Genomic DNA, 12,327 nt, shown 5'->3' on the forward strand with positions numbered 1-12,327 from the left:
AAAGGGATTCAAACAAAATAGAAACATAAAATAAAGTTGCAAACGCAATTTGCAATGCAAAGGGAAACTCATCCAGCACGTCCATGTCTCCCACTCCTAACAAAAATTAATTTGGGATCCCTAATTGTCCAATGTACCTAATTGTCCAATGTATCGCTAAATCACGCCAAGCAGGGCCATATATGCCATCACAAACAGGATCTGAGTAGAACCAATTCCAGCATGCTGGCCAGAATATGACACTCTTTTATTTCGGTGAAACCGAGTGTTTACAAATGTAATGATCTTGGGCTCTGCTATCATTTCTTACACAGAATTTAAGGACCTCAATAAAATTAAATTACTGTATGTCTGTAATTTTCGCAAGAGGTGTTGGTACATATTCCAACTTTGTCAACCATTTCCCCTCTCTAAGCATAGAAAAGTTGCTATGGACATGAAAATACAAATACAAACACAGTGAAAAAGAAAAATAAACACGAAATGGGGGAAAAATAATGTATTGGGACTGATGTGTACTGAAGATCTCACCCCGACATTACATTGATTGGCATGTGCTGAAGATCTCACCCCGCATCACATCAATTGGCATGTGCTCCAGTGTATAGCGTTCAGGACCTAAGTACACACCAGTTTTCTCCAGAAGAGCCAGCCCCTCCTCTCTTCCGAATCTTGAAGTGTAGAGCTTTAGGTACTCGATGTCCTATAATACAACACCAATCAGCAGTTTTACAGTTACAGCAACCATGGCAAATTTGGGATCCAAATTTTGATGGATGACAAACTTAAATTCAATAATTAATTCAAAATACTGTAAAAGTTCTGGAAATTGATGAAAAAACACAAAAGACTCCGAAGATTCATGAGAAAATAATATTACAAAAAGAAATGCCAAATAAAGAAAAGATACAAAAATTTAATAAACTACATCATTATTGAGACCCAATTAAAAAGAAAAACCTCCTAGCAATTGAACCTAATAAACTGTTTTAGGATTAGTTTGAATTCACTTCTTAATTTCTAGAAACAACAAGATCCCCCAAGGAAACCAAATAGTTACATTTGATGGGATTTTTTTTTTTTTTTTTTTTATGAGGGGAATTACCCTTAATTTTGCATTTCAAGTGCTTGAGAATTTTGTCATTGAGATCACAAAAGCACACCCATACCTAAATATACACTTCAACATAAAAAAAATAAATGACCATTCAAGGAATGGCCTAAAAGAGTGTACCTGCAAGCCACTCAGAATACGCTCTAATCTAACTGAAGCAACCAGTTTATGCGAGCATGAGAACACCTCACCAGGGTAGAACAAAACACCGTCACCGGGAGGCAGGCCACGTCTAAATCTAATCTGTTCATTAACACACCTTGCTTTGTGAAAACAAAAAAAACAACATAGCAACAAAGAAAATTCTGAAGAAATCCACGCGCTATGTGAAAAAAGTCTCCAAGCTAACATACCTCAGCACTGGCAACCGTTGCCTTCTCATAACAGTTGGCGCCCCAATATAAGAAGCCCGTGCCACCTTCTTTCCATACACGCCACATCACAGCACGGTGTTGTGTGCCTCGCATACCAAGATGCCAATTGGGATGAGGATCAGATGGTCCCATACACACATATGTCCACCATTCCTGCCAAGACGACAAAATTGCTCATGTACCAACTACTACAATGCCACATTGCCACTAAAGAATTTTATCAATAGCGTCCAAATCCAATAGGAAACAATTAACCCCCTCCCCCCCCCCCCAAAAAAAAAAGGGGGAAAATAAAAGAAAAACGAAATAATGAAAAAATAGCTAAAACAAAAACTTGGGTTATCTTTTTAGCTTCTAACTAACTTCAAATCTCATGAATTCCTCAACAAACTTTAAATTTTGGCAACCAAAAAATGAAATAAAATCAAAGAAGAGAGATTTTTAAAGAGGCAACAGTGCCCAATGGACAAGTAATCCACTTCAGATGCAAGCCTCAGCACACTTCTAACATTTGAACTCTAGAACAACACCTCAAGTTTCAGAGTTCTTCAATGGAACCAGTAGCTAATATCTCATGGATTACTCAATTGTATCTAGAAGCCAGTTAGGGGAACAAAGCCATAAATACGAAAAGGATTTTTCTGAACGAAGACTTAAACCAATACCAAGGACTTCAGCGACAAACCCCACCACCAGCCCTTACCAAGAACCTCCAAACAGACCGAGAGAGTAAGTAAAAGACCAGGAAGACTGTCTACCCTAGAAGCCCACCTAGTATCCCGCACCACAAACTGGCCCCTAGATGCTTGAGAAGAGGGCAGGCATTCCCAATCCTTAAATCGCACACCCCAAATACTCCTAAAAAGGCATATATCAACCTCCTGGAGTTTACTTTCTTGTAACAAAACGTCAGAGAGACACAAAATAATCTCCCAGACTGCCCTACGTTTATTGACATCCCCAAGAGCCATCACTTTCCAACTACAAAACTTCATTAAACAAATGACAACGCCCTCCACCCCTACCATTCTTTTTCCCATTATTAATAGAAGCATTCAACTTTTGCAACTCCCTCTCAACTCTTTCTTTTGCCTCTCATAAGACCTAGGACTAGGAGACACCTTTACTCTAAACTCTCGATTGAACACATACACTAACTTCAGCCCCAAGTCCTTGAGAAGCTCACAGGTAGACTTAAATAACATGGCTCAATGTAGTAAGAAAGGATTTGGCAAACACCTAAGGATATTGTTCTAAATTGTGCATAAAAGCGAAAAAGAATTCATATAGCTAACCCCAACTAGGGTGCTTACAAGGCTTGGTGGTGGGGGTGGTTGTTTAAACTTCTTCAATGCAAATTTTCACCCCCCCCCCCCCCACCAACTCATTTTGAACAAAATCAGGCCAATCACAATATGATATATTGACACTAATCATTAATGAAAACAGATGGATTGTAATTAACTGACAAAAGGATTTTATTGCGACAGTAGTTTAGAAGCACAACTGATTGTAGCACACATGCATAGAAGAGGATTAACAGAAAAAAAAAAAAAAAATAAGGTTTGCTGCGTTCTATCCCCACCCTTCTGTTCTTCCATAATTAATATCTCCGCTGTACCACAGAACCAGAATTACCCATGACATTGTTCTGCTACTCTGCTTAATCAATATCATAAAGTTTTCAATCACCTGATTGTTAGATTTCTTATCAAAGGAGCAAACTTGTGCTATCAGAATTTTAACAGCAACAAAACCCTCCTGACAGATGAAAAATGGTACAGGCCTCAGATCTGTACCAGTTTCATGTGTGCGCATGCTCTGGAAAAACTGCAACACTTATAGGGCAGTTAGAAATGTTAGACCTGCGTGATTTGCGTTTCTGTTTTCACTTTTTTAAAGCCTGACCACACAACACAATTTTTTGTTACATGTCAACGGTCTCCAAAATTCAAAATACGCTTCCAACATACATCACAACAATGGTTCAAGGCTGCACATAAAAAGAAAAGGGAAGCGGGTGGGCTAATGGCCCTAGCACACTTAGATCCATTTTTAGAAACAGAATTTAAATGAGCAATGACTAAAAAAACACATTATAGAAAGGCCAGTGCAAGGAACAAATTTAACGATGCAGGACCACCACAAAATGGGTCCTACTCAGGAGATTTTTGTTTGTTTGTTTGTTTGTTCATTTTTATTAAAAATATATATATATAGAATCAGAGAGATAATTAGAATCAAAAGTCATCATTATAGAATCTTGACAGAAGATACAAATAGAACTCCATTGTAAAGTAAAACAGATTCACTGAGTCCTGTTTAAGGTGATAGTTGAAACCTAGAATTCCAGCATATAAACTAGGGGCATGGCACCTGCAACGTTGATGCAATTAAATTTTACATTTTTTAAACAGTTGACCCTCTTAAAATTGAAAGAGATAGAATAGGGCAGTCAGAGAATTTGTAGGATGATGGGGGAATTTATAGAAGAGGGAGAGTCAGCATTGTTTTTTTTCTTTTTAAGCATCATAAGAAATTATGCCATTTTTATGGCGCATATAAATCATGGGTATCATTGGAAGTAACTTCAAAAATGGAATTGGCCTTATAGATTCATATAAATACATCAGATTCACCCATCGACTCAAAAAAAATAAATAAAAATTAGGAATTCCAAATTTTATTTCTTGCTTTGGGGAAGACAAAAAATGAAATCCAAAGGAAAATATCATCCCTTATTTACCTCACCATTCTCTGTTTGTATTTCTGCAGTGATATCCTTAACCAAATCCTCACGGTTACCAAGCACCCACTCACTGCAAGGGGGGCAAAAATACAAGATGTTTTTCAGATACAAGAGAATGTGTTACCAACAATCACTGAAAGAAAAGTATTAATGCCATATAAAATCGTTCCAATCTAACGCTATTCACTTACATAAATGTATAAAACGCTAATCTTGAAAAGTAAGCCTAATGTGTACAAAATATAATTTCAAAATTTAAAAATATTATCATTTGGTTGCCCAACATTTTCCTGTAGCATGTGCGCTGTTTTCCTGTAGCATGTGTGCTGCATGCCTCTTTGCTTGCTCAACCAAGTGATGAATTATTCAAGCAAGATCACATATTTTCAGACTATATAAAACAATGTTTTAAAAGGCAAAGGGGTAAGGCGAGGTGCTTAACCCTTGAGAGCAAGGCGTAACCCTTTTGAGAATTCTATTCTAAGAAAAAATTATGCAAATAAATTACATACATTTAAAAAAAAAATTAAAAAAAAAATTAAAATCACAAGTATAATGTAAAACAAATCAAATATAACTTGCAAACTACATGTTGGCCACTAAAAAATTGCAAACTTAATGAATCATGACAAGAGAAAACCATAACATTACAAAGTTCATATTATTTTCAAAATCTAAGACACAACTCTCACTTTTTTGGAAATGTTTAGGTTTAAGAGTTCCAGAAACCAACTCATATTATGACACTCATTTTATATAAACATGGAGTTAATATTTTCTAACCAAATCTAAATTGAGAATCACACACTCAAAATGCATAAGCCTCAATGAGAAATGCATAAAAGGCATGCCTTTTGTACAAATGCATAAGCCTCAAAGCGAAATGTGTTAGCCTTTTTGATATTTTAGGTTGAGCCTCAAGGCATTTTAGGCATGCCTTGCCTTGAGACGAGCCTCAATTGAGCCTTTCAAAATTGTGTACAAATATGTGCACGCATATTTACATGTTTATGTATTCAGCTTGTATGCAAGTTTTCTGATCAGCATTTACCTTGTACAATAAATTTGGGTGTGCGGACGTAGAAAATTTGGAACTTTCACAAAAGACTCAAATGTACTGGGCGCAAGAGGTGCATCACTTGGCCCTGCGTAACAGAATAAACGGTTAAACCATCAAAAAACATCTTTAGAATCATGTAATACATTAAAATCAATCAATCACACTAGAAAAAACTCTAAAAACATAATGTGTAAGCTCAAACTGTTGCTTTGACCTGGCAATCAAACTAAACACCATATTCCGATCTATATTGATGGGCCTTTTCAATAACAGTCAAGTAGACGCACTGACATTATTTCCCTCCCTTCAATTGCGAATAGCCAATCAAGCCAAAGAAGGATGCTACACTAAGCTAATAAAGAAGCATCTTTTGCAAGCTGCTCAGAAATGCCTTATTATTATTTTTTTTCCCCTCAAAATATAACCACCAATAACCATCTCCCATCAGCATGCACACTTTTAGAAGCAGACCAATATAGTAATGGATACCAAATTCAACATAAACAGACCTTTTGTCATTGTATTGCACCACAAGTGCCTAGTTTAAATCTTGAATTTCTAATGCCCTGACATTTACAGTAACCGTATTCTCTTCATGCTGACATCAGCATAACAAACACAATATGTTTATTTCTTATGGAAAAAAATACAGGGAAAAAAAGAGTATGTCTAAAAATTGCATTGATGGGACTGATGAAGAAAAATCAGAAGACACAATCCCAGATATACAACATAATAACTTGGCTTTCATAGTGTCATAGCTTTTTCCCTCATGAGATCTGCATCAAGGCTCACTGAGAGAGGTGTTTGTTGGCCTAACATGGCTTACTAATCTTGTTTTGATGATAACAAATAAAATGTAATTTAACATGTTTTGTTGAAAGTGATGATACTTCAAGAATCAGGTTTTTAAGCTCAAGTTCAAAGTTATCACAAAGCTCATTTCAAGAATACAGGAAAAAGAAATGAAAGCTCAAAGAACATATTCCAAAGACACCTTGATGAAAGCTTAGAGAATTGATGGAAGCTTAGAGAATTGAAGCTCAGAGGCAAGATGGATTAAACAAATGACAAGCATGAAAACTCCAAGCTTAGAATAGAATTAAATCTTAAGAGAGTCTCTATGTAAGTACTTCATTCAAATGATAATTTGATTGAATTTGAAACTCATTAGTAAACTCATTGACTAAGAGGACCATGTTTTGAAAAAGCCCGGAAAATATTTTTCAAAAGTCTCAAATTATTTTGGGAAAAGCAAAAGAGCAAAAAGAAATAGGAAACAAAATGAAAAATCAAGTTTTTTGTCTGTCCAGGCGACTGACAAAGTCAATCCAGGCGACTGACAAATAAATAGACTGATTTTGAGAGAACCCAAGAGGACCCAGGCGACTGACTCATTGTTCCCAGTCAACTGACTCCTTGCTGAGTTTGAAATTTTCAGTGTTTTAATGAATCCAGACGACTGACTTTTTATTCCCAGTCGACTGACTCTTCAAAATTTCAAATTTTAAATATAACAGGAAGTTTCCAAATTTGAGTTTTTGAATTCTAAACGTTATGAAAACTTGGGAAATACTCCAAGTCACTTGGGGAACACGAAATACTCTTGTTTAAACATCTATAAATACCCTCCCAAGGCTAAGGACTCATACACCAAGCAATACACAGCAAACAAGCTCCTGCTCTCAAAGCTCTCTTGCTCTCAAATTCTCTGAAGTTCTCTACTGAGTTTGGCTGTGAAACTCTCACAAATTTTGAGCATATTCTGAATTCTTTCAATCAAAAAAAAGAAAGCTCACGGTGATATACTTCTAAGGCTTCAAATTCTTTCAATTATTATTTTTGAATTGAAGTATATTGTAGTGCTAAATTATTATACTAATCAGCTCTTGTTGAGAGTGTTTTTGCACACCAAATTTGTTTCTTGTTTTTCTTGACAGTTTGGGATTGTTGAATCGTTGTACCGAGCATGGGGTATCGCTTAGAGAGGGGGCTCGACCCTAGTTGAAGGAGGGATTGTAAAAGGCTGCTCTTGCCCCCAAAAGTGTGTGTAAGGTTGCTCCTACCCGTAAAAGAGTGGTATAGTGGAATCCTTAGGTGTGTTGCCTAAGACGAGGAGGACGTAGGCGGGTATAGCTGAACCTCATAAAACTCGTGTCTCACTCTCTTCCCTACTCTCATTTAATTTTCTGCATATATAAATCCATGGATATTTATTTAATTGTTGGAAATTAATTTGTTATTGAGATTGTGGAAACTTTAATTAAAGAGAGTATGTTGATTGATCTTTTGCGGAAACCTTGAAGAGAATACGTTGATTAATCGTTTGCGTAAACCTTGATTAAAGGAAGTGCATTGATTGATTAATACCAAAGCTCATTAACAAATTAATTGGTTGCATATTTCATGTTACATATTTAACATCAATATTTGAGTTTGGGAAGCTTGGTTGAATTTTCTATTGTGTTTCATATTGAAGAAATCAAGCCTTCCTTGTTTATAAAGGTTATTCATCAGTTATATATTTAAGCTCAAATCTAAATCTGAATATTGGAAGCATTGCTGAAATTGTTGAATGCACAGCTGATATGAATCTTGTGAAATAAATTATTCTATTGAAACAAAATTACAAGATACTCAAGATAACTTTCAAATATCAATATTGTCTTTGAAGTATACTGAAAATAAAATCTGATCTAAATATTCATCTATTGAAATTCTGAAAGTTTAATTAGCAATATTATCTCTTGTTGATAAGAATTGAGTGAAGAGTGTGATTGTTGAATATATATATTTGTTGAATCAAAACTAAAATTGAAGAAGGGTTATACTTAACTAAAAGTTTACAAAGAAAATTTTAAAACCCAATTCACCCCCCTCTTGGGAGTACACCTTACTTTTCAGTATTATTATCCAGAGAGACCACTAGATGTAGGACAGTAAGAAACAGAAACAGAGAGAAAGATTGAGGACGAGAAACAGAGAGAAGAAGTGAAAAAAGAAAGGAAAAAAAGAGAAACAACAAGACAGAAGAGAGAGAGAGAGAGAGAGAGAGAGAGAGAGAGAGAGAGGCAAACAGGAAACAATTCTAAATTCAAAATGTGATAACTGTATCATACAACATACAACCAAGGTATTTATACCTAACATCTAACTAAACATATAATTACATAGTAACCCCAACACAAAAGGATAGTTTCTTAAATTTGCACTGAAAATAAGTATGTCAAGTAGGCAGCCTAAATGATGCAAGTGGTCCTCCGGCAGAAAGGAACCTACCTTCAGAGAGTGTAAGTATGATCCAACAGCTCAGAAGCACTCTCAAAAAACAACATCCTCAGTGAGCCATATGGCATCAGAACTAGGAAGTCAAGAATCCATCATAGAATAGACACCAATATGTTGTGTGGCTAAGAAATGGTGGCCGCAGATAATGCAATATGGTACAATGATGCTGAGGAAGACTAAACCGACTACAAGTGATATGAACCCTAAAATTACTACAATGCACACACATCAGACTACTGAACATAATGCATGTGATTTGACATGACCTACATGATATGATGAGGGATTATGGGCATGAACAAGGATTCATGCAATGAATGAACCAAATGAATTCATATGAAAAGGGCAGATTTAAAAAAAAAAAAAAGTTCGAAGTAGGAAACTTAGAATTATGCAAATTACTAATTTTCCTAATCATTTTAAACTTTAATCAAGGTAAGGGGAGAATTTTTGGCTACCTCACAAAAGACTGCACAACTCGCAATGAGTCTCAGCTTAGTCATGTAACGATCTCAAACTAACCTCTCAATCTCTCAAGTCTCCACAAAACAACCCGAAAACAGATCATTATGTATGGGACACTGACAATTCAACTTCTAGCAATTCAGATCAAAAGATCACGCATGCTTGCAAAATACCATGTCCGGAATCAAAAAATCACACTGCATATCAAAATCTCAAGTGCTGGATATCATTCACAGACTCACATGTGCATCACCAGCAAGTGGGGTGCATGCGCAGCCGGACAGTAACTTCGGCCAGCAGGATGAGGGACAGTAACAATGCATCTGCAAAGACTTTGAATGCCTTTGTAATTTTAAAATTTCAGTGATCTGATCTGAATCAGTGATGGCAGAAATGGAGATACAGTGATTGTGGTTTGGCTTTGTGGAAGAGTGTTCAGCAGTGTAAGATTGTGGATTTGAATCGGCACTGATACCAAATTGACATAGGACAGTAAGAAACTGAACCACGGAGAGAATTGAGGGAGAGGAACAGACAGAAGAATTAAAAAGAAGGGGGGGGAGAGAGAGAGAGAGAGGAGAAGGGAAGAAAGAGAAGGAAGCAAAAGAAAGGAGGGAAAAAAAAAAGAGAAATAGAGAAGAGGGAGAGAGGGAAACAGGAAACAATTCTCAACTCAAAATGTCATAACTGTCTGAGACAGCACACAAAGTCCTCATACCTACATCTAACTAAAACACATCATTACATAGTAAGCACAATGTCTCTACATATAAAAAGCATGAAAGAATTGTATGCACTGCAAATTTGGTTAACTTTAATGTCCAGACCATTTTATCGACCTGAGAAGAGTCTGAAGACTACTTTAAGGGTCATGGAATGAGGTACCTGCCTTCCTCCGTTGAAGGAACACATGAAAATATCTTCTTTTTTTTAGTTCTCAAAAAAAAAAAAAAAAAAAAAAAATTCAATGTCCTGCACTGGAAAACTGAGGTATGGGCCAGTGTAAAAAAAAGATTAGCTAGGCCCAGAAGAACAATATATGCAGTAATATACTTAGACCACAGGGTCAGTAGAATTTTATAGACAGATGAGAGCCAAACCTCATGCATTTCCAATGTGGGATAAGAGGCAAGTCTTTAATAGAGAGATGAGAGCCTGAATCTCTTACGCATTTCCTATTTGGGATAGGGAAGGTTGAGTGCTGCAACAAACTCCAGCAGGCGGGTAGGCGGGCAAGCATTTTTTTTTTTTTAATAATAAAAGAAGCTATATTAGATAGCAAGAAGTAGTGGGCAGGCATTGTCCCACATAGGAAAAATGTAAAGTAGGGGAGCCTCCCCACCTGTATGAAATAAATTATAAAATAAATCTATTTGGAAGCACAGATTTGAGTAAATTATGAATAAAAAAGTATGTAAATATGTAGTAATTATTCAAATTTTCAATTAAGGTTATCCAAAAAAATTTTTATTTTTTGATAAAAAACGATGAACTCTCTGCATTAATATTTTTTTAAAAAGAAAATACTTTACTAGAAGAAAAAACAACAAAAAAGATGAAAATATACAATGAACAAATAAGAAAACCCTTGACAGAAAATTGAGAGTCGGACCCTATTCCTTTTATGTAGCTAACACAAGAACGTTATTTGAAGAGAAGCTCAAAATGCCATAAACATAGTTCTCTAAAGCATGCTCCACCTTAGATGATGAAATATCCTTCTTTGAGCCTCAAACCTGGACCATACCTTTCTCTTCCCATGGAAGATGAGTGTGAATCCATGTCAAACTTTTGTGAGGGATGCAGTCTAGATAATGTTTAGTACATATTGGTTCCTTGCATCCTTAATGTTTCTGCTAAATTAATGACATATTCCTTCTTGTGCAGAGAGCCTTTCATTGCACAAGTGATAGAAACGTTACCCTTCTTGAACCTTAAGCTTCATTTCATGATATAAAACCCTCTCCATATCAATGATAGCCCTCCTGAGGATCCAGATGAGGCTATCGCTCTCTTCCTACATTTCTTGCAGACACACTCCAACATTATTTCAGCCTTTTGGCTTTCTTCTCAAATTAGCTTTTTTCAAGCCACCTCATCTCTCTGTGTATTAATATTGTGCCTCTTTGTCATTCTTCTCTTGGCAGATGATAGTTGCAATGATTAAACAGTGTTGGGAATATTTACTAAAGAGTCAGGGTTCTTTAAGATGTAGGTGAAGTATAACTGATACTAGAGAAGCGAAGAGCACCGAGAGGAAGATTATGAACTCATTAACCTTGGACAATGCATGCAGGTAAGAAAGGGTAGGATGATGTTGGGACATAAGGACTATGGAGATGTTGGGATAAAGAAAGGGTAAAATAAAGTCGCAGGGTGTGAGGTAGTGATGAGGAAGGCCACTGTTTTTAGAGTGTTAAAATTTAAAGAGAGAAGCTCTAATATAAGAGAGAGAGCTTTTAAAAAGAGATCCTCCAAATCAACTAATTGGTGGTGTTCAAAGTGATAAATGTGACTATTATTCTTCATTCAGTCCATGCATTAAATTGTTGTCAAATGATTGCATTTTTGTTATTTATCTACAACTTCTTTTCAAGCCGTGAAAATTTCATTCCTTTTATGAAATGTTGTTAGATTATGAATTAAAATGCTACACGATTATATGACTTTTTAGTGATCTGTCAATTACAATCCTGAATAATGTTAAAAAATTGCTGGCTTACAGATGACAGCCAGCGTAAAATTTGTCAGATCACTATGATATGAATCCTTACCGAATATTTGCTGGGACGTCCCCTACGAGCGATGCGTTGCACTTGAACCACCCAGGTATAGCGAAAAGTGGGCGAGGGTGGGCTAGGTTGTCGCCCCAAAGCGACGCGCCGTGTCGGCGCCTGGGTACGATGTCAAATATGCAAGGGTTCCTGCATCATTCAGGACATGAGCAGGTAAAGATGTTAGTTCAAGGAACTAGGATTAGATTAGCAACTTGGAATATAGGGACATTTACGGATAAAAGCATGGAAATTGTGGATACAATAATTAGAAGAAGAATTAATATAATTTGCCTTCAAGAAACTAAGTGGGTGGGGGAGAAAGCTAGAGAAATCGATAAATCAGGATTTAAACTTTGGTACACTAGAAAAGAAAAACATAAGAATGGAGTAGGCATTATTATAGACAAAAACTTAAAAGATAGCGTTGTGGATGTAACTAGGGTAAATGATAGAATTATAAAAATCAAGATAGTATTAGGACAAGAGATAATAAATATCAT

The 12,327-nt window shown here is 36.1% G+C and overlaps 1 protein-coding gene across 1 annotated transcript in view; it reads right to left on the reverse strand.

The window, feature by feature from the left end:
- Positions 1-202: 202 nt before the first annotated feature.
- Positions 203-12,327, reverse strand: part of LOC131161554 (uncharacterized) — a 32,484-nt gene continuing 20,359 nt past the window's right edge. Inside the window, exons 12-16 of the mRNA XM_058117388.1 lie at positions 5,289-5,382; positions 4,235-4,307; positions 1,468-1,641; positions 1,235-1,357; positions 203-703 (exon numbers count right to left, since the gene is read on the reverse strand). Coding sequence (XP_057973371.1) covers positions 539-703; positions 1,235-1,357; positions 1,468-1,641; positions 4,235-4,307; positions 5,289-5,382 — 629 coding nt within the window. The 3' untranslated portion in view covers positions 203-538. The remainder of the gene's footprint in view (positions 704-1,234; positions 1,358-1,467; positions 1,642-4,234; positions 4,308-5,288; positions 5,383-12,327) is intronic.

Source organism: Malania oleifera, chromosome 8 (assembly GCF_029873635.1).
Source record: "Malania oleifera isolate guangnan ecotype guangnan chromosome 8, ASM2987363v1, whole genome shotgun sequence".
In the NCBI taxonomy this organism is placed as follows: Eukaryota; Viridiplantae; Streptophyta; class Magnoliopsida; order Santalales; family Ximeniaceae; genus Malania; species Malania oleifera.